Here is a 26,744-nt window from a genome sequence, read left to right on the forward strand (position 1 = left end):
TCTCCTCTGTGGTATTTGTACATCTAATTCTGTTCAAAATGCATCTTTCCCACAACAAGCAATCGGGTTTCTGTACAAGTTGGAGGTTGGGGTTGCAAAGAAGCGCTCAGACCAGGCCATCGTATGCCCCGTGGCACGGTCCCCAGCCGCTCCAGCTGAGAGGAGCCCGTCAGATTCTGCTGTTGGCTCTGTCTGTCCGTCTGTCCAGCTTTTGCAAGCAACCTCACTCAGTTTTCAGTGCCATTTCCAAGCAGTGAAATAAGATAATATTTCCTGTTTTCTTTTACCATAAGATGAAGCTTTAAGCAACTGATAAAATTTATTCCTCTCTTCAGAGGGCCTTCTCCAGCCCAGCTTGCAGCTCTGTGTTCAGCACAGGAAAGCCAGTTGTGTTGCTTGATTTTCCAAATGGGAACTGATTATCAGTAGCATCGCTACTTTGGGCACTGTGGGTAGCAGGCTAGGGATGAGAAATCCCCAGTGAAATCCACTGTCAGGTGGACGCCTTTCTGGACGGGGTTGTTTTATGTGGGACATTTTCTGCCAAGGCTTGGCTGTTCTGCTGGTAGTTTTGGTTTTACTTTATTTTTTTCCTCCTCCAGGGTGGTTATCTGAGACGTGGGGAGCCAAACCACGTCAGGGGTTAGTGCTACGACGCGACGCCCCTCAAACACACACAGGAATGCATCTGGTACGCGAGGCATCCGGAGGGGGAGCCTTTGCCCGTGTGGGCACGTGGTATCGGGGGGTGCAATCCTCAGGGGGGCTCCCAGCGGGGCAGAGGGGTGGTGAGAGGCTGAGCCGTCACTCTTTTCCACAGCCACCCGCGCTGGCTGGCTCCGGCAGGACGCATGCAGCATCGAGAGCGGGAGCCAGAGGCCGGGAGCAGCAGTCTGTGGCCAAACCCACGCAGCGGGCGGCTTCAAGGGCAAATGGAGAGGCAGAGGCCAGGGTGCAGAGCTGCAGCTGCTGTCCTGGCCGGGCCCTTGCTCTCCTCCTTCCTGCAGGCCGCCCGGGTCAGAGCCCAGCAGGGCTCTCTAGCAGCGGAGAACGGGAGCTGGGCTGCTGAGGAAGCCCAGGGCAATGAATCCTCAGAGCACGCCTTCTTCTCTCTGGATTACCAACATGTCCAAGTCCCCTTTGAAATCACGCTCTGGATCATGCTTGCATCCTTGGCCAAAATAGGTAAGGTGTCTCGGGAGGGTGAGGAGCGGTGCCTCACCTGCTCTGTGGGGTGGCCTGGGGACAGCAGTGGGGCAGGGAGGTGTCGGTCCTTCCTCAAATCCCCTTTGTGAGTAGGACCAGGAGGAAAAGGGACCAGCTGTGCTTCATCTCCAGAGCTCAAAGCTGTCTGGGATGGGAGAGAAACAGGTGATCTTGGAGCTGGAGGTAACACGCCAAGTCCTAAGGAGGCACACCTTGTACATAAGACTTTTGCTGAGACCTAAGTTGTACAAATGTATCTATGTGCGTGGTGATAATCTGACTTGGAAGCAGCCACTGTGCCCTTCAGGGAACACTTTTAGCTGCTGTAATATTTCCATGAGCCAGATAAAGTCAAATGAAATGCATAAGGCAAGCAGACCTGCATTCATCTGCAGAACTTGCCATACGAAAGGGGAATTTATATACCCTTTATTCCCCCCCTCCCACAGAAATTGTGATTGCTTCTGTGAAATTACCAGTATATAGGTTATTTTACCACCTTTTCCTTTTATTTTTTCCTCAGAAAGAAAATATCTCTGAGATTTGTTTAGATCAGAATTACTTTCAGATGGAAACGGTCTCTTCCTTTTGCTATTCTGCACATTATGTGATGAGGTTTCGATTCTGTCAATACATGTGAAGAAATAGCAATAATCACAGATATTTACTTATTTATTTATTTCTATTCTAGTTTGGTTTGTTTGATTTCTTTCTTTTAATATAAACCCACCTTGAGTATTTCTGGTGTTTGTCAGGATTTCTCTCTAACACTGGGTGTTGCACAAGGCTGGCCTGATTGGAAAAAAATAATAATAATAATAATAAACCAATGTTACCATTAGATCTGTGCTAATTATTATGCGATGTGAAAACTGGTACTATTTATAATTTATGAGATTCCTTTTTTTGATCTTTTTGGATGTATGGGATCTGTATTGTGTTTAAAATTAGCAGTTACTATTTCTGTTCTTCGTGCTTAGTTGGCATGCTAGCTAGATTACATCATAAATTATCTCAGACTTTTTTTATGCAGATTTTTTTTTAATGTTTGTGTGTTACCAAAAATACATCTCTAATGTTATGCTATGTTGAACTGCAGTCTGAACCAATAATAAATTAAGAAAGTTTGGTATTTCCAGTGATCTTTCAGATTTTTGAGCCAGTTTCTGATTGGGCAATTTTACCGTAATTATGCACATTTATTGTTATGATTCCAAAGTGCAGCCTGCAGAAGGAGGGAAGTTAGGAAGCTTCCTCACCCCACTGAGGAGCTGGTGCTCTTTGGCCAGTTTGGCTGCTGAGATAATATGGAATTTTTCTCTTCATCCCCTTGCAGGCTTTCATCTCTACAGCAAGCTGCCTTCTGTCGTCCCAGAGAGCTGTTTACTGATATTTGTAGGACTCATCATGGGAGGCATCATCTATGGCTTAAATGACAAGTCGCCACCCGTTATGGACAGTGACATCTTCTTCCTCTACCTGCTGCCACCCATCGTCCTGGACGCAGGGTACTTCATGCCCAGCCGTCCCTTTTTTGAGAACATCGGCACCATCCTCCTGTACGCGGTGGTGGGGACGATATGGAACGTGTTTGGGATTGGCTTCTCACTCTATGGCATCTGCCAAGTGAGGGCCTTCCACCTGCAGGACGTCTCCTTGCTCCATAACCTCCTGTTCGGCAGCCTGATCGCTGCGGTGGACCCGGTGGCAGTGCTGGCTGTGTTTGAGGAGATACATGTCAACGAAAAGCTGCATATTTTGGTCTTCGGCGAGTCGCTCCTGAATGATGCGGTGACCGTGGTAAGCCTTCCTCCATGAGGGGAAAAGGCTTCAACAACCTCTTCTAGCAGAAGACATGGTCCTATTCTCTGGCCTCAGGTTGTTGGGTGGTTGTTGGCACCCTTCAGTGCAGCAGAGCTGAGCACCTGGCTCATGTCTGCAGGCAGAAATGCATGCGAGTGCTACGGCATCATCCTGTCGGGCTGCTGAACACTTTGCTAATGGATGTTTTTCTCTTTCCTTTCTCACCCAGGTACTCTACAAGTTATTTCGCTCATTCTGTGAAATGCCAGCCATCAAGACTGTGGATGTTTTTGCTGGAGTTGGAAAATTCTTTGTGGTTGGGATTGGAGGAGTTTTAGTAGGTCTTACCTTCGGGATGACGGCCGCCTTTACCACGCGATTTACCAAGGACATCCGCGTAATTGAGCCGCTCTTTGTCTTCCTGTACAGTTATCTCTCCTATCTCACTGCGGAAATGTTTCACCTCTCTGGAATCGTGGCGTAAGTATGTCCTAGCACCTCGTTTCTCCAGGGAAGTTTTTTGGTTATACTTGCTGAAAAGCGTCAGAAATTTTTTAAGTAAGTTTGCTTAGCTGGAAATCTGTCTGTGACAGCGAACAGAAAGTTCGGGTGGGCCTGTCCATCACCTCTCTGTCTCTAGTAATGTTTGAAATCCTCTGACCAATTTCAGCCAAATTTGGCAGAGATCAGCGTTTCAAAGGTGCTAAACCAAAACTGCTTGCAATGTATTATAGCACAGTCAGTTCCATACACTGATAATTGAACTCTGTGCTTACTGTCTCGCTGTGAATTTCACCTGCAGAGCTGGTGCTGAGAAAAAATGGATCTACTAGTCCTAATGGTTGAAGAAATCCCACCTTGGAAAGCAGAGACAGATGAAAAATACAGCACAAGTGATTCAGTCCTGATACCTGTGGGCTGATATTTGTTGCATTTGGTTCTACTGCCTAAACTAAGTTAGCTGCTGCTGAGGATCACAACCAACCATTTAATATTTCCCTAAAGAGTATAAAGTGCACTTAGACTCCACTGATAGCTACGTTGTAAACAACTGTAAATCTGATGATAAGATTAAAAAAAAAAAAAAAAAAAAGGCTAAAAAATAGAGACAGGGGTATCTGGGAGATCTATTTTAAAACCAATGATGCTCCTTTGGATTTAAACTATTCCTATACCTTGCAGATTTTGTTTCCTTGAATAGTTGATGTGAGCAATATTCTGGCATTACTGACAACAAGTCTAGCTCTGGGAATAGGTAAGAGAAAGCCTATTTATAGGAGCAAAAGACAGAACAGTGAAATAAATATAATGCTGCATAATCATCGTGGAGCAGAAAACATTCAATCCTAATGGTGTCTCCTCCTATCAATCACAATCTTCTGTACCCATTATGGAACCCATTTTCTATTCTTTTGAATAATGTATTGTTTCTAAAGCAAAGCAATTGCAAAGGCAGCCGATACCTGCACTACTGCTCTTATAATTGGCAAATTATAAATGCCTCTTTTATATATCTTGATTTTTAAACAATACATTCATTTCTGACCAGGGAATTCTGTATTATAAGAAACAGACCTTTCAAAGAAACCAAATGTTTCTTTGACAATAATTTGATTGCCAAAAATAATAAATTCTACATAGTCTTAAAAAAAAAAAAAAGAAAAAAAAAAGGAAAGTGAATGTAACCCAATCTGCTAAGCAGTTCTGCAAATGTTTTTTAGTTTGAAATATATATATTTTTTCTCCTCATCCTAGTGGCAGTGTCCACCTTTGAAGCTGTGAGAGAATAGGTCAAATTTCTTCTTTCTTTGTGAATCTAATCTGGACCCATATCTTTTTTTTTTTTCTTCCTTTTTTTTTTTTTTTTTTTCCTCCATAAAACACTTTCAAAACACGGCTCTGGAAGTTGGTGGCCATAAATACTTGTTGGACTTCTTAGTTCCTAGTTGGAACTATTTTATTCACTATTTATTGAGGCAGTTACTGGAACTGAAGAATTCTTTTATTTAACTTGTGCTTGAGGCAAAGTGGGTCAGTCTGAAATCAAAAAGACTGATTTCAGAATATTTTTAAGTATTGGTACATTTTCTTAATAGATGAAGGAACTTAAACACTAGTTGAAACAGGGATTTGAACGTTTTGTCAGGCTGCTGAGTAAAATGGGATCTTATCCCCAGTAAAAACATCGTGGCTTTTCTGAAGCTGACCTTTTGTATCCTGTGTCTTTACTGCAAGTCCTTTCCATCAACACCAGTGTTGTTCGTGGAAAAAAACAAATATTTCTTTCTCCTTTGAAAAATGTATCTTTTTTTTAATGGCAATGAGGAAAAACAAATAATTATTTTAAGATGAGTAAACAGAAATGTTTATGTGTTTGTTGTTTTCATTTGTTTGAATGCCAAGCCAAGGAATCAGTAACTCACAGTGGGTGGAAGTCCATCTTCATTTGAAAAAGTCTTTTTTTTTAATTGTAATGTCTTGTTTGTTTTTCCAACCAAATATCAGATAAGTGTTTTTCCATAATATTATCACTGATTTTCTTAGTGGTTTAAGTAGAGCAGAAATGAATGTAGCTGTTGTTCATTCCCTTTGTCTTGCTCCAATAATATATGCGGTTATGGCAGTGGTGCTGCATTAGTGATTCACCGATGAGCCAGAAGAAAGTGTCCCTTATTCTGCTCTTGTTAGCAGCCGTGCAAATTGGGAGCAGCAACACGGTGGCCGGCTCTGTCTTCCTGAAATAAAGAGCTGTGGAGAAGGCAATCAGGGTCTGTGATTTCATGCAGGTTACAAAACCACAACCAGATGAAAACTCTCCTCATCAGCAAAGACGTGGAGACTTTGATTAGTTCATTTTGATACCTGAGCTGAAGCAGGACAGCAGTTACCATGAAATCCCCTGTGAAAGGAGGTTTCAGTCAGTAAAACTCTGTGGATGGCCTTCCAAACACCAGCAGAAATCAGATCTCAGAGATGTAAATCCATCTTGCCATTGTCGGTCCAACATTTGAAACAAAATGTTTCTGTCGGGGCTAAAATATAAAAAATGGAGCTTTGACTCTCTCAGCACTCAATTGTTCTGACCTTCCAAGACTGCTGGCCTGAATACGTATTGATTTGAAAAGCTGATGAATTAGGCTAACCACATGTACCCTGTAACTTGAAGAACCAATTAACCATGAAAAATTGCAAGGCAGAAGTTTTAATTGGTGGAGCACACTTCTGAAGTGACCTTGGCTATGAGATACACGAGGAAGTTGAATGTTCCCACTATAGCGACACTCTCTAATTTGCTCAGAAACACAGCAGTGCTCTTGGAAGCCGTTTCTTGGCTCATTGTGCAGCCTGATGAGTGTTCATTAAGATTTTTATTTTTACTGCTTGAGCATTTTGTTGGGTTTTGTTTGGATGGAGGGGATAGCTTGCTGTGCCCATAGAATGTGCATTGCAGCTCCGGATGGGTTTGGGATTAGGCATCATGAGGTATGTGTTGTGCTTGAGTTTCTCCAGCTTTAGGCTAGTTTTTTTTCCCTTGGGTGCAGGAGTGCAGCATTCGAGCTGCTCTGTGATTCTGAATCCTACAAGAGCCTGCTGTAGTGACCAGACAGCAAACAAACTCAGAGGAGTCCTATTTACACATTTCTCATACCAAGAAAAAACTGTTTCCCTTCCCCTCAGATGTCTTTTTCCCATCCAGGAGAAATAGCTCCTATGAATGAAACTCTTCGGCCCAGGTGGTGAGAGACTGGCACGGTCAGAGCGCTAAAGCTGTGTGGTGGTGGGAAGTGTTGGGTGTACTGAACTGGAAGTATTGCAGTGTGGCTATGATAAATGCAGATTGAGTTGTTTATCTGTTAAAAACCAGATTCAGGCAGTCTGGTCAACCCATCTAGTATCCTGCTGTCCTGGTGGTCTTGCTGACATCAGTGGGCTGATGTAGGAAGTGGATCACTACTGATGCAAACATCTGACGCTGGATAAGCCATTTTTATTTTTTTCTTAAATGTTAACGTGTCAGTTTTCTGCACTGATGAAGAAAAATTTGTTTCATTTTCTCAGCATCATTGCTTGCGCCATGGGCATGAAACGTTACGTGGAGGCCAACATCTCTCTGAAGTCCCACACCACAGTCAAGTACTTCATGAAGATGTGGAGCAGCGTTAGTGATACCCTCATCTTCATCTTTCTTGGAGTTTCCACCATTGGAGACAATCATGAGTGGAACTGGCCATATATTTGCTTCACTGTCATTTTCTGTCTCATTTGGAGAGCACTAGGTATGGTGAAATCATGCTTTTTTTGGTGGTTGAGTGAAACATACAATTCTGTGAGATGGGAGAGTGTTTCTGCTCCCAACATCATCCTCTGCTGTTTCCCTGTGTGTGTGGTTATTACAGATGTGAACCCAAGGACTGGAAAGGGCTGCCCCAGCTGATGTTTCTCCTCCTCTAGAACTGCTGTCTGGCTCAAAACCAAGCCATGCCCCTTACAGCAATTTCCTACCCTGTGCAACCACCACAGACAGCACTGGTGCTAAATAGAAATTCTCATATCTAGTTTATTGATACATCTGTCCTAGACTCTTCTTTGATTACCACGATCTCCTCTTCCACTTCAGTGTGGCTTAGTCCCTTGGTATCTTCACAATAGGAGAAAGGGTGTAAGTGCAGAGCCTGGGATCAAAGAGCTGTGTAAAACCCTGGGGCCTCTGACTGCATATTCTGAATTGCAGGGATTTAAGGGATTTAATTCATAACAACTTCTGTGTACAGCAGTGTCCTTAAATGGAAAACTGTTGGAGCCATCAGACAGCTGTCCCTGGAGATGCTGTTCTGCTTCACATAGCTTATTTCTGCTTAGATAAGAGCTGGGACCTAAAATGGAGGTAATAGGAGAAAACGTGAGGATACTTGTGTAAATACAATTTTAGATGCCATGTTTAGGAATATAAGTAGCTGTAGTGAGTTGTCATAACACCCATCCAGATTTTTTTTTTTTTGGGTGGTGCTGGTGGTGATTTCTTATAAGAACAAATCTGCATGTTGTGACATGGGAAGAAAATGCCAAGACCCAACACCTCAGTGCCTGCTTGTTCCTCTGTGGGAAAAACTGTTAGCAGGAAAATTATACCGTGAAACAGTTTTGGAGCTGGGCTCCAAAGCATTTAAACTGAGCTTTCCAAGGTGTGCTACAGACTCAGCAATTACCATTGTCCCTCTTTGGTTCTCTCCCCCTGCTCAACCAGGGTCAGCTAGAGCAGGATGCCCAGGACCGTGTCTCATCTGGTTTTTAATAGTAGATAGATAGCCAACAGATAATAGAAGGAAGAGTGTGGACATATCCACAGAAGGCAATACCACTTCACTGATAATTGTGGCTAAAGATATCTTCTTGAGATCAGTTACAGTGAAAACATGAGTCCTGGTGCCAGAGTACTCTGGGATCTCATTTTATAATGTAATGTAATGAAATATAATACCGTTTAATATTGTACAAATGTTTTTTTGAAAGGAAAAGATGATAGAGATGAACTCCATGACACCAATATGTTGCCATCTTCTTCCTTTTCTATCCTCATTTATGAATGTTTTTATATATTAACAATATCTGCAGATACAACAGAGCAAAAGAATTTTGGCAAAGAATTCGATATCTACAAAGCATTCAATGGGATTTATGTTTACAAACCACTGAGTCAAGCAGAATGGCAATTTACTTGAACTCAAATTTGATAGACACTTCAAGAAATTGCTTAAATAGGATAAACCATGATTAGCAAGACACAGCAGAATGTGTTTTACTAGCTGTTAATACATGCCAAGGTTTGTTTTAATAACTGTGCACTGTAAATGCACTTGGAAATGTGCATACATTCAAATCTTTTATGATTTTTTTTTTTAAACTAGATGGCTTAGATGAAAAGAAGTTCTGAATTATTTTGATTTTTTTTTCTCATTGCACAATCATCCTGCATATCTGACCCTGAATGTGGGTCCCCACAGCAATGTCGTGCTCTGCGTGCAGGGCATCAGTGCATGGGGTGGGTGAGAGCTGGGCAGAAGTGGTTGGGGCTGGGCTTGAAGCTCCTGCCTTGGAGGTGGTGGCAGAGGTGGGACCTGCTCAGCCCATCTGAGCTGCAGCAGATCTGGATGTGCTCATGGCGCAGGCCCAGACCCTACAGATTCCTCCCGCAGGAATCGGGTACTTTGGGGTTGACAGTACTGGGCTGAGGGTGTAAGTTGTGCTGTAGTCCCTCTGGATTTAGTTCAGAGCCTTTTGGTGCAGAGTAGAGCATTTGCTTGAGCTAGAAGCTGCAAAGCCCCTTGTAACCAAATCTCTCCCCAGGAGCTCTTTGGGCACCCATGCCATGGTGCTCTGGGTGCAGGAAGGTGCCGTGAGGCTCACTTCATTGAGCTCACTATTTCTGAACATCCACAGGTTTTTGTTTTCTTCTGCAATCATGTTGGTTATTTTTAGTTGAACATGTGTGGGAAGATGTTTGATTAGTACATTGTGCGTACGCTACTTTTGAAGTTTATTTCTTCAAGAATGCTTTACAAACACCCTCTAGAGGAGCAATAGTGATGTGGGTCCTGCTAATTCCTAGCAACAGGCAATGACAGTCTGTGTCACCAGTTCTCAAAATGGCTATTAATCTTCAGGAAATAAAATGTTTGTCATACCAGTTTGTATTAAGATCACGGCTTATAGATTTAAGGCCAGACTTTTTGTACCTTTATGAATCTGTTTGTGTATTTGCAAGCGACTTTGAATTACATCAATCGCTGTGTCACCTTACACAGTTTAAAATTGAACAGCATAAGTCTTTGAGAGAAAAATTTGTGAAGAAAGAACATTAATGCAGGCTTAATTATTTTTTTTTTTGTATATGTATTTTTTATTTTCGTCAGTAAATGGTATGCTCTGGGCATCCGCAGTCATTGGGATAATACTAAAAATCCTTTGCAGAGTTCAGAGTCCTCCCGAAGGAAACTCCAGTTTTCCAGGTGGACTGTGATAAGCATGAGGCTGAGGGGAAAAAAGAAAATTTACTACAAGATGACCTGATTAAATTTTATAGTCCTACAAAGTTCCCCAACCTGTCGCCAGTCACTGGTATCTGTTGTATTCCCCCAAATCAAAAATGCCTGGGGCTGGAAGAAAAGCCCTTCTCCAGGGGCTTTGTGGAATTCTTGGGAATACACCCCCTTGGCCCTGGTCAAGTCCCAGTCATCAGTGTTTACCAGTTCAGTGATGTTCCACTGCAGAATATATCTTACAATTGTGAGTTTGAGATAATCAATATATTAGATATATTTATGAGATATGTATCTGTTTGCTCTTTTCATTTGATGTGTTGCCGTCTTCTTTCCTGTTTTGCAGGGGTTCTTGTACTGACCTTCTTCGTGAACAGGTTTCATGTGAACACTGTCACCAGCAAAGACCAATTCATTATAGCGTATGGGGGTCTCCGCGGAGCCATTTGTTTCTCTTTGGTTTTCTTGCTTCCTGACTTTCACAGAAAGAAGCTCTTCATTGCAGCAACTACTGTTGTCATCCTCTTCACCGTGTTTGTACAGGTAAAAATGTTCAGTCCAAAGGAATGAGAGATTTCTTTGCAGATGTAGAGAATGAGCATGATATATATATATATATTTTTTTTTTTCAGATGAATAACCAGTACTAAGCTATTAGATCTGATGCACAAGCTAATGGATAATCTGTAGTTATTTTATGATGATTCAACAGGAAGGGGATTGTGCTATCTCTTCCACTGGAAAAAAAATTTGGGTGTGTTTCTTGTTATAAAAGCCAGGAAAATCAAAAGTAAATGAAGTCATAACACAAATGATTTATTTGCCTTTCTCTCTCTCTCTCTCTTTTTTTTTTTTTTTAACTGAGCATTAAGCCTTGTTGCTTTCTGCTTTCTCTTTTGGCTGTAGCAATTCTTCAGTCATATTGCAGAATCACAGCAGTGATTCTCGCACAGAAACCTTCCTCTTGCACCAACGTTTTTGCACAGCAGTTGCTGCTTTGGGTCTGCTGGATCTCGAAGAGGGAACAAGTTTTGCTAACGAGGGAACCTCATCTTGCTTAAGGGGATCCAAACGCAAGCATGCAGAAGTTCCTATCAAAACTCCTCTGTGCTGGGATTACCCTGTGAATGCATTTCTGCGGCTCTGCCAGCAGTGCTGTGGTGGCTTTGTTTGGCGGATCCCGTTGGGTCCCGGTGGAAGGCGGCGGGTGTTGTGCTCTCCTTGGGGCTGCGCTCGGCATCACCCTGACACCTGGCGGTGGCACAGCTCCGCAGGGCCTCCCGCTGGCCTGAGCCCAGGAGCAGGCCTCCAACTCCCAGGCTGCTGCAAGGGTTTCCCTGAAATAACTCCTTTCACTTCACCACTTAAATGCCGTCGTGTCCAAATGAGGATGCAGCGGAAAAAATTGGGGTCGTCTGGTCCCGAAGCGAGCGGGGTCAGGCATGTGATGCTGAGCAGGGTGCTGAGCGGGGCTGCCCTCCTGCCGCCCCCCTCACACCCCGAGCCCCTTCGCCTGCCCTGGAGCAGCTGCTGGGCCTGCAGGAGGTGTCGGGTCAGGGCGACAGCTGCCGAGCATCGCCCCGCCGCACCGAGCCCCTTCTGCTCGGCCCCCTGAGCGTGGGTGTTGGGCTCCTGAGCAATGCAGAGGGGGTCGTGTTTGTGCTGGGGTTGTCTCAGGGCTTCCCCACCTCCTCCTAATCCACATCACGAGCCAAAAAAGTCCTCACAAGTGTGATGTGCCCACGGGCTGGGAGCAGGGTGCCGCAGGGCAGCTGCACTGGGCCCGGCTCGCAGGGCTCCGCTGCGGGCTGAAAGGGGAGAGCAGGGGCCAGGGGGTGGGGGGAGCACGGTTAGGTGGAGGGTGACAAGTTTTAAGATGCAAATGTGGGTCAGAAATTGAAAAGATACGGTCACTAGGCACGTCCGCTCATGCAGAGACGCTCTTGAGCCTCAGACAAAGGTTGTTCTAAGGCAGCAGCTCCATTTTGCAGAGCCCTCGGAAAATCCTTCCCAGGACCGGGAAAGGGCCTTTGTGTAACCTCAAAGCTCGACTGGTGATGTCATCTCCGTGCTAAAGGGTGAGAGTTAAACAGGGTCCCCCGCGGGTTCGTGGCAGCGGGGCGACCCCTTGACCCGCAGCCATTCAGCGGGGGCACAGCCCCTGCTAAGGCAGGCTCGGCGCGGGCTCCAGGTACCCGCAGTGTTGGGCCGCCGAGGCCACCACAAGAATAACAGGACGGGGGAGTAAACCTGCTCAAAAGCCGAGCCAGAAAGATATTGCTGCAGCCCAGCATAGAAAACATAAGCAAAAAATACAGATGCAGGTTTTAAGGTGAACCACCAGAAAGGCGGATTTATAAATGAGTCCTGCAGCTTCAGAAGCCACTTCATTTTCTTGGACATGCTGACCATGCTGTCTGAAAAGCCTTGTGCCGTGCAGACCAACAGCCAGTGGTAGGGCTTGCCCATACACGGGTCTGTCGGTGCTTTATATAGCCCAGGAAACATGGCTGTTTTGGTCTTTCTAGCTCAGTTGCATGAGGTTCTTCCCACCACAGGCCTGGTTAATGATTTTGGGAAGACTGACTGAGCAGTTGTCAGTTTCTCAGTGCTTCCAGGCAGGCCTGGATGTGCACTGCTTGGACCCGAAAGTCCTCCTAGGAGCTGTGGGCTCATCTGGAATGTCACAGGAGGCCTTCGTTGTTCTGCCTTTCAGCGTGGTTTAAAGATTAAATACTGTGTTCTCCATTTAAAGCTCACTCTCTCAGCCTATTGGCCTCTGACCTCTTTGGTGAAATTGTTAGCAAATATGATAACTGGGAAGTCTGTTTTTTTTTTTTTTTTGTTTTTTTTTTTTTTTTTTTGTTTTGTTTTTTTTTCTTTTTTTTCCCTTTTTTTTTTTTTTTTTTGCTGACCGTGCTTACTCATTAGCTACTGGATCACTGCTGATAGAAAAACTTTGTGTGAGCTGTGATAGAGCTGTCAGCATCGTGGGATGCACTCTAGGCGAATTACCCCCAGTGGGTGGAGGAGGTCACAGGGGACCTATGGGCATGTCATGGTCTGGTGGCTTGCAGTGACATGCGAGATTCCTGTAATTCTGCCAAGGCGAGGAAGGGCCAAAGGAATGCAGGTGTGTAGGTGTTTCTGAATCTGGGAGTCCTGGGCATAAATCTCTGAAATGCTACTTTAAGATGAATGCAAATGCAGCTAATTATCCACTGAAGGCAAGAGACCAAACTGCATAGGCTCTACTTAATTTTTTTAATATCTTTTGTTTCTGAATTTGTGAGTTTTATGTTATTTACTCTGAATAATTATGCATTTTTTATTGCTATTAGCTATTAAAATGACACATTAATTGTTTTTGCAATTAAAAATGTGTTCAACTCTCCTCTGTGCCAACATTTGTGACATTCAGAAGTCATAAACATCAACCACTCCATCATTTTTGCTGTAAACATGTCCTAGAAAAGTAATTTCGCATGGAAGCCAGACTAAGAAATGCATCACAGCAGCATTTTAGAAATTCTCTCACGAGGCTGAAAGGACATTAAGACTCTTCCCTTGACCCTTCCCACCAGGTGGATACTTTGATTAGTAGACTTAGCCACTGGCTGACAGTCAAAGATCATTGGAGTAACGATCTGTGACATGTAATGCTCAGAAAGTTAGCAGACATCACCCCCTCCGGGCTGGGCAAACGCTGGTGGAGGCTGTGCGCTGTGAGGTACCCAGGGCTATCACCGTTTCTGGCTTTCCATCTGGAAGTCTGCAGGCTTGACCTTGAAATTACTGGTCGAGTCTTTGTGTCTTTGAGATGCCAGAGGCCAGATGAGGAGTGGGGAACGCTTCCCCTCTCTGCCTACACATCCCAAAGCCTGCACGTGAGTTCCCGTTGACGAGCTACCTCTAGAGTGCCCTGCAAGCAAGCCAGCTGTGTGGCTTGCAGTTGGGGTAAGAGTTTCCAGTGTTGTCAAAGTATCACAGGTAGTATCCTGCCCGTAAAGCAGAGCAGAGGAGAGGTGCTAGCTCGAGCAGCAGGCCTTGGTCTGACAACCAAGTTATTCCTGCTGCAGTGGCTGGGGTAGCTGTGGTTCACGTCCATGCCTGTGAATTTGCTCCAAAAGAAGCAGAGCAAGCACTGTGAGAACGCTTGGTGTGAAGACAGCCTGATTTTTGGTTTTGTGGTTTTGCTGCAGGGGATGACCATCCGCCCTCTCGTTGACCTGTTGCATGTCAAGAGGAAAAGAGAGAGTGCTCCCACGGTGGGAGAGCAGATCCATATCCGGGTAAGTGAGGAATCCGTCAGCACACGGCTAGGGCTTTCCTGCATGCTTTGCTGACAGCACGTGGTCCTTCTGAAATGCAGCTGCTGGGACTCTACAGCTCTGCACACTCCTGTTGATTTTACCTGAATCCTCTGCAGGTCAGTCCCTTTCCAGGTTTGAAGTCCTATGCAGCTTTCTAGCCATGGATTGCTATTATTTGCATTGGAATAGCAAGCACCGACGGACTCGGTCAGGCATTGTACTAGGTGATGCACAAACTTGACAGGAAAAGATGATCACTTGCCAAAAACTTGTGCTCTAACCTTGTTCAGAAAAGGGGAAAGGAAAAATGAGATTTGGGTGCTTTCAGGGCTGAAATCTGAAGTCACCAAAGCCTAAAGGTGCAGTTTGGTTCACCTTGCTCTTGCCATCCAGGCGTTGGCCTTTCTAGTTACAGAGAGCTTCTGAATCTGGTTGTTTATGCCCAGTCACACTTCCATAAGCACGGCTCCTTTAGGAATGTTTTTGTCTTCTTTTTTTTGGGTAGCTAGAAGTAAAGATATTAGGTCTGAGGACATTTATAAAATGTTTGCCATCATCACAATTAGATTGTATTACAGGGCTTTGTCTGAGGTGAACAGAATAGTTCAATAGGCTGAAGAGGCTTTTCCTATAATGAACAGAGAATACTTTCTTCTTTTGTTAGTGACTGAATAGTAAATCATCTCTGAAAATGTGTTTATTGGGAAATGTGAGCAGAAAATGGCTATGTACCAATTAAGCTAAGCAGACAAGGTAACAATGCCGATAGTTGGAAAGCAGGCATGCAGGGAGCCAGAAGCAGCTTTTGTCCTCAAATTTCTCAGCCCAGACAGTCAGGGCCCCTTCCCACCAGCCTGCCCAGGAGCTACCATCCAGCGCTGGCAGCAGCCCTGGTGGGTGGGGGATTTGTCCATCACTCCTCCAACCGTATAGCCACGGATAGTGAGGGCTGTAAACCTGTGCAGCACTCTACCACAGCAGACAAGAGAACTGTTCTGCCTCTAACCCCACAAAAAAAAAAATCAATTTCTAAGAATTAGAGGTGAAGGAAGCTCTGGGAGCATTGGTACCCAAGTGAAGGGGCTTTGAGCAGTGGTGAACTCTTGCAGGTTACAGATGCCAGTAGGAGGGAGGACAATTTGAGAAGTTAGAGATTTAACTTCAAGGTGGAAAATCAGCCTGCTTGGGATTTTTAATATAATTAAAAATAAAATAATGTTTTTCTGTAAGGCACGATGTGGTCAATGACTTTATTTAGTGGGAAGTGCTTGGGAGAAGGCAGTGTTTGTTATTCAAGTGGAGCATTCATTTGTGCGTTATCTACATCTATATCCTGAAGACACTGTTCTCCTGAGACAAATTGTCCTCAAAACATGCGGCGTGAACATCTCCTGCTTATCAAGGCCCAATAGGCGGGACATGCCAGCCATTAGCCAACCTGTATGTATCATAAAGAACAGATCCATGTCCCTCAGCGATTAGTCTTTGCTTGCACAGGCCTGAAAGAAAGCAGCCAAATTACTCATTGTACTCCAGAACCAAGGGATACACGTGTAGGGCTGAATGGGGAATTGAGCCGACAGCCCCTCTTCTTGTTTGCCAGAGCTGTGTACCTAGCTGAAACCGTCCCCCGTTTTGTCTGCTGGCTTTTGATGTTTGCTGACTGAGTTCATCACGTATGCAATACATGCAACCAGTGTACAGCAAAATCCTCTCTTCTGTTTAGTTCCTGGATCATTTGCTGGCTGGCATAGAAGATATATCTGGACACTGGGGACAGTATTACTGGAAAGACAAGTAAGGATTTGCCAAAATACAACTGGGTACATGCGTAGAAAAAAATGAGTCTGGTTCCCATTCCGTAAGCTTGCTCTGTGGGCAGCTGAGCCTCGTTCATCCTCGTGGCACAACACAGATGGAAGGGGGCAGCTTTTCCATCTGCAGCAAGGTGAGAGCAGGCTGTCAGGGCACCAGTGCTGAGCAGAGCAAAGCCTCTCCCCTTGCTTGCAGGTTGCATGTTGTTCTTTGCCCTGAAAAGACTCCTGCCGGCCCAGTGCCTGCACTCTTAGCAGCACGGGTAGGAGCTTGCAGCACTTGGAGAGGCAGCTGCTTGTTGCAGGCTGACAAATTACAGACCATCTCTGCTGCTTTCTGTAGCAGTTTTCATTGAGTTCTGGTAGGTTGTCCGCATAGGAGAAATTGTTATTATTTATAAAAATATGAATAGCTTAAAATATGCTAATAACAATCTACCTGGTTGAATTCCTGGCTGTGCAGACACACAGATGCAGCAAACTTCATGATGATACGGGTTCAGATCAAGGCAGCTGACAGGTATTTTCTTGGAAGTGCCACTAGAGGGTATGGGAAGCGCTGCTGCTGAATGTACTGGCTCCTTGCACATAGGTTTGTGTGCAGCTGACAGCAGCCAGACCATGTTTGATAACAGCTAGGTCTTTTCCAAACCTCATGCTGCATTTGAGCAGAAAGTGAGAGGAAACAGCTCAAGAGGGAATCTGGAAGTGTTTAAAACACTTAAGTCCTGCCGTATCCCTTGGGGCTACTGCATGTACTTATAGCACTTACTAGCCTTCATAATAAATTTGGCACTTTGGGGAGTTCTTACATTATTTGAAGATGTTTTAATATCTTAGCTCATGTACAGAAATAAATAGGTCCTGGCCTCTTGGGCCATTGGTTTCTGGAAAGCAGGTAATGAAATATAATAGAATATGGGGCAATCAGGGACCATGAGCATGCTGGCTTGCTCAGAGGCATAGCAGTTCTGGGGAGTAGGGGGGACAAGGCTAAGAATGTCTTGCTTTGTCCTCAAACAGGCTCGAGTATCTCAACAGCAAATACCTGCAGAAGATCCTGCTTCGAGAGTATGACCAGCCAAAATCCAGTATCGTGCTTCTCTACGAAAAGCTGGAGCGGAAGCATGCCATCGAGCTGGCAGAAGCCGGGCAGCTGGGTCACGCACCGTCTCACCCATACTTGCTGTAAGTGCTCCCTGGCCAGCTGCACGAGTCACAAAGTTTACAGTAAGGCCATGCCCCTGCTTGGGAAAGCCAGCAGGCAGGATTTATCCTCCTCCTGCCGTATGCTGGCTCTCGGGGCAAGAATCAGGACTGAGAATTATTGAGGTTTCTCAAAAGAAGAAATCTTATTATTATTATTTTTTTTTCTCGTGAGGGCTCTGACAGAGCTGCTGGGCTTTGGGGCTGCACTGCTGTGCATCTTCTGAAATAAGGTGCTCTGGGTTTCTTTGCAGCAACAGCGACAGGACTGTCATAACAGACAAAAAGTCAGAGGATACCCTGAATCCGGATGTCCTGGAAAATATACAGGAGATATTGGCAAGGAACCTGTACCGAATAAGGAGAACGGTATAACTCTTCCCTCCATCTGTATTTTAGATGTCCAATAACAAAAGTTATCTCAGTTATCCGAACAGCCCGCACAGATGTTATGAATATTTACATAATTACTAATGATGTGTCTTTGTGAGCAGAGAATAGTTGGCTGTATGAAGCCAGATCCAGTTTCCAAGTCAGTGGCACATTTCTGTTTGCAGCATGACAGCTCTTGAAAGGTTCACCCAGTCAGCCTATAATTTCATGAAGTATTTTAGGCATCAGTACCCAGCACCAAAAGCACGAAAGGAGGAGCATGGGGATCTTCAGGCAGCAGGTTAGCACATCCAGCTGCCTCAACAGCTTCTGGCTCCCTACAGGCTGGGAGTCCCCCGGAGGAGGGGTGTTTAAAGTAGATGTGGTACTTAGGACATGGTTTAGTGGGCAATATTGGTGGTAGGTTGAAATAGATGATCTTAGAGGTCTTTCCAACCTTAATGATTCTATGATTTTATGAAAGATGAACACCCACCCGCTGTTTGCACTTATTCCTGCATGGCCAGCCTCTGCTGGGTGCTGTTTTATGGCATCCCATGCTCACAGGTGGTCTCTGGTGTGATGCAGGGCCCAGCGTACAGCAGGCACAGGCTGCCTGGAGAGATAGAGCCCACGGAGCAGGCCAAGGAGATCCTGATCCTGCAGCGCAGGAGCCTGCGGGCAGACACGGTTGGAAGTGATGGGGCCAGCTCCAGGAGGGAGGTAAGAGAGAGCGAGGACTCCTGTGGCCGTGGGGCAATGCACGGGATGTTCTCTCCAGTGGGAACGGGGACAGCAGGTATCACAAGTGCTAGAAAGAGCACTCTTTCTTGCTGGAAATATTTCCTTTCCAAGAAAAATCCCATCTTTAAAAAATACCAAAAAGTTCATCTCAATCCTAAATTCAATTCCTGTGAGTAGGGAAAAAGAAACACACCAATTCCAGCTCGGAGCACCCATTGTCAGAGGTCCAGATGTTCTGCAAACATTTGACACTCTTTGGTGTTTTTATTCCCCCCACAACTCTTTTGAAAGGACAGAAGCATTATTGTGAGCTTTTTTATTTATTTTGGAGGTGAGGTTTTTGTTTTTAAAAGCAGCTCTGCATTCTGGGCAGATTTGAAGAAAGTAAAATAGAAGAAAGTGTGGCATGCTGGATTCCTGGGAGAACTATTTGCAGTCCAAATTCACTGGCACAGGTCCCTGTCAGTTCATAGAGAAACAAGGTAAATGCAATGTCTGTGAGTGGCGAGGGTTGCCCATGGTTTCTCTGCTGGTTTCTCTGGAAATTGTTGGAAGAAACTGGGCAAGGATTTCCCTGTGGAAAGACAGAATGGTCCAGGAATGGCACACAAGGAGTAGACTCAGTCTCTGGCTTGCTCCATCCCTCTGCAACTCTTACTCTGGAGGAAGCACACCTAAGCCCCCTGTAACTTGCCCCCAGCTCCCCAGATCAGCAGCAGTAGCTGCTGAGCCATCCCTAAATTTCACTGACTTCTCCGGGCCTCCATCACTAAGGAGAGCAGAATGACCTTTTAAAAAGAGGTACTTTATTTTTCTTTATTTAGATAGTAATTTTCCACGACAGCACAAGAACTCGGGGCTGCCGCAGGCTTTATTCCATTCTGATTTCTTTGTTCAAATGCCAGTCACTGAGGAGCCCACCGAGAGCTGCTGTACTGCACCAAATGCTGCTGCTTCTCAGCCCTTCATTCACAGAAAGGTGTTCCGGCTCTTGCAAACAACTTAAAAGATTTAATTTGATCATTTACATGCTGATTGGTACTTACAATTCAAAATAGATAGGGAAGAACATGGCATGTTCCTGTAGAACATTTGGTATAATTAAACTTCAAAAGAACAACATCAAACTCGCGCTGATTTTGAGCACGTTTCATTCTTTAAGGACATTTGATTGTTAACCCTTGTGCTCCTGCACTCCTGCCGTCTGCTGCTCCCAGCAGTAACACAGTGCATTTGGTGGGACATCCAGCACCTTTGGGAAGATTTTGTCCTGTTTCTCTGGATGCTTGGAACTGGCCTTTCACTGGCTGCTCCCCGGGGCAATTTGCAAGTGGATAGAAGCAAGACTGACCCCCAAAGTTAAGGGAAAATATTCTGAGCTTCAGAATATCAACACGAAGTGGGGAGGTGTGTGAATGCTGCTGCTTCCCACTGCAGGAGAAGAGATTGCCACGCTGGATTTTGCCAGCAGGACGAAGGAGCGCTATGATAACAAGTAAATTTTAGCCCATTAAAAGCAGCTAAGTATTTTACATTTTATATTGGAAAAAATTAAGCCACTCAGATTTAGTGTTTCATGCCAAGCTGATGAGCAAGTGGCACTTCCCTGTTTAAAATAGCTGTGAGTGCAAAATCTAGGTGCTTAGTGTTTGAGAGGCTCTCACTGTCTCAAGCTCCATCTTTTGTAATCCCAGAGGGAAGGGTTTGGCCTTACAGGCTTTGAGTCAGCAAGAAAAAATACCCACCCTCACGCCACGCGTTTTTCTGTTCTGCATTTGACCACAAGATGGGAGCATTACAACTGTGTTTGCAAACCGACCTGGAAATCAGGAACCGAACTCCAAGCAAAGGACCACTGCAAGCCTCCGGTGCTGGTGAAACGTGGGAGCCGTCTTTCCTTCCCAGCCTACACGAAATAAAAAGCTTTTGCGATGTGTTCAGTCAGTTACATGTCAGGAGCAGAGTGAATAATTAAAAAATGCCTTTGGCTCAATAGAAGCGCTGCTTTTCCTGCTCGGTGGCTGTCAGCATGTTGGGCTTTTCCTCTTTTAGTGGAGTTGATTGGTCTTTTGCTATTAAATTATGAAGCTGTTGTAACTCAATTAGATTAATCTCATAGTTTATTAGATCCTGGTTTGTCTTCCTCCTGTACCAGTCATCAAAAAAATAAGGTGTATAGGGAAGTGAATCCTTTCATAGGCCTGTGGCTCTGCCAGACCGCGGAGGAACCAGAGGAGAGGAGACATCCATCCTGTCTCATGCCCAGTTTTGGAGGGCTCACCAGCATCAGTGCTGGCTGCAGCCAGCTCAAATCCCCTCTGTTTGTAGCCTGGGTGGCTGCTGTGCTGTAGGCATCTGCCTTGCGGTTCCACAGGCATGCGGGGTGGCCCTGGGCTGTGTTAGGAACCCCTGCCCAGGAGGGTTTGCTCAGGGAATAATAGGTTAGGCAGGGACAAGAAAGCAGAAACACACAGCCCGTATCCCTCCTGGGCCACGGGCGCAGATCAGATGCTTTACACCAGGCACAAAAATGTTGGCAAGGCTAAGAGGTGACTTCAGATCTGAATCGCAGCCCAGAGGATTAACTCCAAGACTATCTATTTCCAGCAGAAAGTTCGCTTTCCTCCGCCTAAGGACAAAATTCCTCCTGAAGGCTACTGCTTCCTGTGGCTGTGCATCATGTTGGCTCTAAACGCTGTGTGTATTTTGGGCTTGCCTTGTTTTAGGCAAGGATCCAACACAAAGTACCCTGGCACTGTGGTTTCTGAGACCCAGGATAGCTTTTATTTACCATGGAGGACCCAGAAAATCCTTGCACCTGTAGCCAGGCAACTTCGCTCTCTTTTCTTCTGCCAAAACGCAAGTGCACTCCCCCAGAAAGAGCTTATTTGGAGCTGCCCGTGAGCCGTGTGCGTAAATGACATACTGCCTTTGGTAATTATGTCGGAGCCCTTTCATGGAGCATGCTCTGAGAAGCATTAAATGCCCCTGGGAATGGCTTTCCAGGGAGCCAGGCTGCTGCTGCGGAGCCTGGGAGGCATTGTTATTAAAATGGTCAATAAAACTGCACACAATGGATGGAGGGCATCGGGTCCCTCGTTAAGGGAGGGAGGAAAGCGAAAGGAAACAAAACAGAAAATCAGGTTGGGAGGTGTCCAGAGTTATTTGGCAGTCTGGCTTTCTGGACCTGGGTGCCAAATCACAGCTGCGTAAGAGACTTACTCCCTGTTTAGAGGAGGGTTGAATTTGGGCAGCATTATGCTCCCTGATTTTTTTCTGAAGGGTGGGGATCGGCAAGCTCGCTACCTGCCTCCTGGCTCTGCAGCCAGGGTGGGAAATGTCCCTGTCCTGGCCATGGGCAGGGACATTTCCCTGTCCTTGCCTGCAGCCCCCTTGCCCCAGGTCGGCTTTTTTCTGCTGGCACCTGCTGCATTGTGCTCCTGGAGAGCTCAGGCCTCTCCCACCAACCTGAACCACATCGGCGTCTGTAAATATTTCCCCTCAGCGATGCCTGCCATGTATTCGGTCTATTTTTAGAAATAGTTCTTTTTGTTTTTCTTGGCAAAAGGAAAACAAATGGAAACGGAGTCCTTGGGGATTGCAAATGGCTTGTTTATGAAGCATGAGTGTCATTAACAGACTTGCTAGCAATCTTCATAAATGCATTAAAGTACTTTTCTTCCTTAATCACAGAAGGAGGACTCCTCCCCGGCGCAGGGCAGCCCCGACGTGCAGCCCAGGCTGTGCCGCTCCCTCACTGGTAAGCTGGGGGGGCCTGGAGGGCACCGAGCCCCCTTCCCCACCACAGGGGGACATTCAATAAGGTGGTGGGGAGGATGTTCAGGGGGTCTGTTCCATGTCGCCTGCATGGCTGGGATTTGTGAGGCAGCCCTTCCAGCCCTGGTGCCCTGTCCCAGCTCTCCAGGCGGGCACGTAGCGTGCTGTGCAGCCCAGGAGAGGAGCAAATACTCACTGGGGGCAGCCCATCCCACCTCACTGCTGGTGTGTGGAGCAGAGGGGATGCATCGTGTGCTGGGATGCGCTGCTGGCAGCAAAGGGGCTCCGGGCAGCGATGCTGGCATGATAGCAGTGGGATGTGAATCCCTGTCCAGATGTTTGGCCTCCTTGCTACTTGTGTGCTGCAAGGGATGGCTTCAATTTGCATGGAGATGTCCATGCATGTCCAGCCAGGCATGCATTTGACTCTGGTACCTTTCTTTGTATCCCACCAAGCACCAAGATATTTGACAGTACCTGCAGATTATTTTACCTGTGGTGAAGCTAATGCATAAACTAAAACCTTATAGAAGTGAATGGTATTCTGAAACATTAAGTTTGTGCAGAAGTGCCTTCCAAAAATTAAGATTTTTTTGTTTGGCTGTTTTTTGACTATTATTGAAGTGCACCATTACCAGCACTGTTTATTTTGAATATCTGTTACAGTGGCTTAAAATCTCAGGTGTTTTCATAAGAACAAGCTCAGTTTTTAGATGATTGAAGGCTTAGTTTTCACACTTAAAAAAAGTGTTTAATACCAGTGAAGCCTTGCACAAAGTATAGCTGGTCAAAACTGTAAAATGCATCTTTCAAAATGCAGAGGATGGTTTCATTTTAGCTTGGAACCGCAAAGAGTTGTTCAGCCTCCAGCCATACTGGAGATGCAGCATGTAGGAAACCAAGCACTGAATTTTTACAGTACGTGGCAAATGCCTTTTAGCACAATTGCATCTGTAAAAGTGATGATTGAAAAGGTTCAGTGTTGATCCTGCAAGTAATACTGCCTCCAATACAGGCTGAGTTGGATTAAGAGGCTGGATCTAGCATGAGCATCCAGAGAATTTCTTTATTATGTGTATTCTGGAAAAATATTTAAGTGAGAAAGTATTTTTGTTTCCTTTCACTATTTTTGTGTCCTTCCAAATCTGACGTTTTCTTTCTTTGCAGTTTTCTTTTAAAAATTAACAAAAAACTTACTCAGAAGAGAACTGTAGAATAGCTGGCACTTCATTTGTAGAAAGGCATCTTATAAGAGCAGGTAAAAGGGATTCTGTGTGTTCATAGCTTGGACGTCTGCTGTGGATGTAGCTATTTTAATCCACATTTTATTATAAATGTTTAAACTGTGTTGTTCCTGAAGAAGAACATGAGTGTAGCCAGAGCAAAGTGACAGGCATTTCTGGGTTTTCCTTTCCTTTCCTTTTTTTTTTTTTTTTAATGTTCTCTCTCATTAAGGCTGTGCTGCAGGGAAGATGTGAGCACAGCGGCCCCCTACATACCTGGGCACTGGGTGAAGGGGCTGCAGCTCCTCTGTCGTGACTGTGTGCACCCAGGTAGTCTTTCCTGTGGCCTCCTGGAGTTGCAGGTGCTCCGCCAGGACACCTGGGTGGTGCCACGGCTTCTCAAGAAGCTGCTCTAAGGTAGTCACTGAGGTGACTTATTGTTCTGCAAAGTGGCTGTTGGGCACTGACAAAAGAATGGTTATATCGAACCAGACACATAACACATTTCAAAGTACAAAGTGAGTGAAAATCGCCTTTTTATTTTTTTTTTTTCCATCCAGGCACTGATCTTTGTCTTCTGCTTTAAAATTGAAAAGTGATCTTTGCAGTGGAATAGCTCATCCCCAATGAGCCAGTGGTCATCTCAATAGCTCTTGCTATTGCTTCATTACTGCTGACCCACAAAGGAGAACATCTCTCATACCAGCCTGTGTTTTTCTCTTCTTGCAGTTGGGAATGCAGAAAAGGTTCAGGCCGTGAAGCAGAACCGATCGCAGTCCGTGTGTGTCATCCCACCACCACAGCCTGGTGGCACCGCCTGGGGTGAGAAGGAAGAAGCAGAAAAAGAGCTAACTTTGGATATGTAAAAGCACAAGTGGTGCTGCTGGCTTCTCAGCATGGAAGGCTGCTTCATGGATGTCTACAATACAATCTGCTTTTTTTTTTTTTTTTTTTCCTGTAATGGAGGCCAGCAACATGATGGTAATGTAAATAAGATGCATATTGAAAAGGACAGCACGGAGTGGGCAAAAAAATCCTGAGTGATCGACATCAAAATGTGCTCTCATTGCACAGCACTGTACTTTTAAAGGGAACCAAGAAAAAGGGAAAAGATGCACAGACAAGCACCAGCAATGCAAGGTAATGCCTGAGAGGGGAGCTAAGAAAAATTAGTTTGTTCAGTCTGGGAAAATTGCTGAAACTGCCTGCAAGTAAAAGAAAAGATGTTTTAATAAGATGAGATATTGGGCCTTCTCATTAGTCAGCAGGGATAGAATAAACAGCAGGGAACATTTAGATTATATGTTAAGAGAAACTTTATAATTTCAAGGAGAGTTTTATTAGGCAATGGAGCATGCTACCAGGAAAGGCAGCAGAAACACCAAAAGACCTCTCCCGCATCTAAGGAACTGGTGGGTCCTGAATATGAACATTAACCCTGTGAATTCCGGGGTTAAATCGCGTTGTTGAATCAGGTGGTGTGTCTGATCCTGTGTCAGGATTTCTGCTGCCACTACTGAGACTGCAGCATTGGAGGAGGTTTAAGGCAGTCTCCTCACTAGTAAATAGAGAGGGGGCCCCCAGCCCCTCTGCTGTCAGGAAAGGCACAGTCCCATTTTGCAAGAGGTGAACTGCAAGGACAGCACCTGAGGATGAGATGCTCCATGCCTGGGTAATTTTGTCTGAAACTCCAGGTAAGTGTTCAAGCCTCTGAATTCTTGTCCTTAGCTGAACCCCAAGGGCTCAGTTCCAGTACTGCAAGCGTTGGCAGTTTTCTTTCTCTTCTCCTTCCTCTGCATTGAAGAATTCAAGAGCATCTAATTGGAACAAGTGGCCAAAGAGACTCTTTCTGAATTAAAAATAAAAGAAGTTATAGGAATTCATGTACTTTCCTCCTTGATATTCTTGGACTTTAGGAGCCAATCTCCTGTGTGCAGAAATACTCCATTAGGAGATCGCTGCCCGGTACGCTGCAGCTTTCATTTTAAATTAAAGACACAAAATTGTGTGTGTTTGCTTTACAAAGACACGTGGGTCTCAGTTATCATTTGGACAAGCTCCTTTACAATGTCCTGGAATAAGCTGATACACTTCAGTTTTACGTGAAGGCCACTCCTCGCTGCCCCAACACTGAAAATCAGACCTTGTAGCCTTTTACTATTTTGTGCATGCAGGTGCATGTGTGTGCATATTTACTGATTTTAGTATAATTCTACTGACAACTTCAATGGTAGTTTTGGTTTGGTTTGTAGTTCAATATTTTTATAGGAGTCATGCCTTTTCTACGCTTTAGTTAGAAAACTAATCCACACCATCCTTCAGCATGACGCAAATACAACATGTACTGCATTTCTCTCCTCAATTAAATACCTTGTGTTACGAGATCATCTCAGAGTCGTTACCTCCTTGTGTCCAACCCCCTGATGTCAGCAGTAGCTGGTGCCACCGGAGGGGTCTCCGAAGCTCCGTCTGTCGTCGGTCCAAGGGACGGTGATGCAGCACACCTGGCAGGCCCCCTTTGAACAGCGAACTGCTCAGCCCTGCCCTGTGCCACCTGTGTCAAGTGATCGCAGGACAAGCAGCAACAGTAAGGAAAAAATGGCCTGGTTATTGGCATAAGAAATTGCCTGCCAGGGAGAGGAACAAAATACTGAACTTGAAGGTCCTTTTTTGTCTGTAGCTATAGAGCAAAACTGAAAAGAAACCAAGTGTCGATCCAGAGTTTTTAATCAATTTTTTTTAATCAAAGGTAGAAACTTTGTGAATCTCTTGTCCAATTTTTATTTTTTGGCTTTTAAACTGTCTGTCTTTTCTCCAACATAGCTGGACAAATGTCCGTACCATCTTTGCCTTGTACAGCATCCATCGTACTTCCAGGCATTGGGCACTTAATGATCTCTTTTCATTTGAGCTTCCCATCATATAAAACGAGTTCACTGCAACACTGTTATGGGTTTCCAGGGCTCTTATCCAATGGTAGCTGCTTTGGCAGGTGTGGATTTCTTTGTAATACTGTAGTAGGCAACAGAAAAGGTTGGAAAAGCAGGACTCTTCCAGAAAATGGGCTCTTTGCAGCACTGAAATTCTATGATGTGGAGAAAAAAAAAAAGTAATTTTCATCATTTTGTTTCCCCCAATGATGTGAATGTCTTGTCTCATTCAGATGAACCAAAGATGCCTGTTTCTGCTGGCGTGTTGGCCAAACATTCCCCGAGCAGCTGAAACACGCTGCACCCATGGAAGGAGGCT

At 45.1% G+C, this 26,744-nt stretch overlaps 1 protein-coding gene across 2 annotated transcripts; it reads left to right on the forward strand.

Annotated features, from left to right (window-relative positions):
- The first annotated feature begins 819 nt into the window (after nt 1-819).
- On the forward strand, nt 820-25,798 carry LOC309883000 (sodium/hydrogen exchanger 2-like). Of its 2 annotated transcripts, XM_082770628.1 has the most exons (12): nt 820-1,185; nt 2,543-3,006; nt 3,239-3,489; nt 7,069-7,286; nt 10,393-10,589; nt 14,249-14,338; nt 16,086-16,156; nt 17,197-17,361; nt 17,634-17,748; nt 18,340-18,474; nt 22,189-22,255; nt 24,225-25,798. In XM_082770628.1, the coding sequence occupies exons 1-12, from the start codon at nt 852-854 to the stop codon at nt 24,359-24,361; spliced, it is 2,244 nt and encodes a 747-aa protein (XP_082626754.1). In that variant the 5' UTR covers nt 820-851; the 3' UTR covers nt 24,362-25,798. The 2 variants fall into 2 exon arrangements, with proteins under 2 accessions (XP_082626754.1, XP_082626755.1); XM_082770629.1 differs by lacking the exon at nt 22,189-22,255.
- The last annotated feature ends 946 nt before the right edge of the window (nt 25,799-26,744 follow it).

Source organism: Aythya marila (genome assembly GCF_965140915.1).
Source record: "Aythya marila genome assembly, chromosome: 13".
Classification (NCBI taxonomy): Eukaryota; Metazoa; Chordata; class Aves; order Anseriformes; family Anatidae; genus Aythya; species Aythya marila.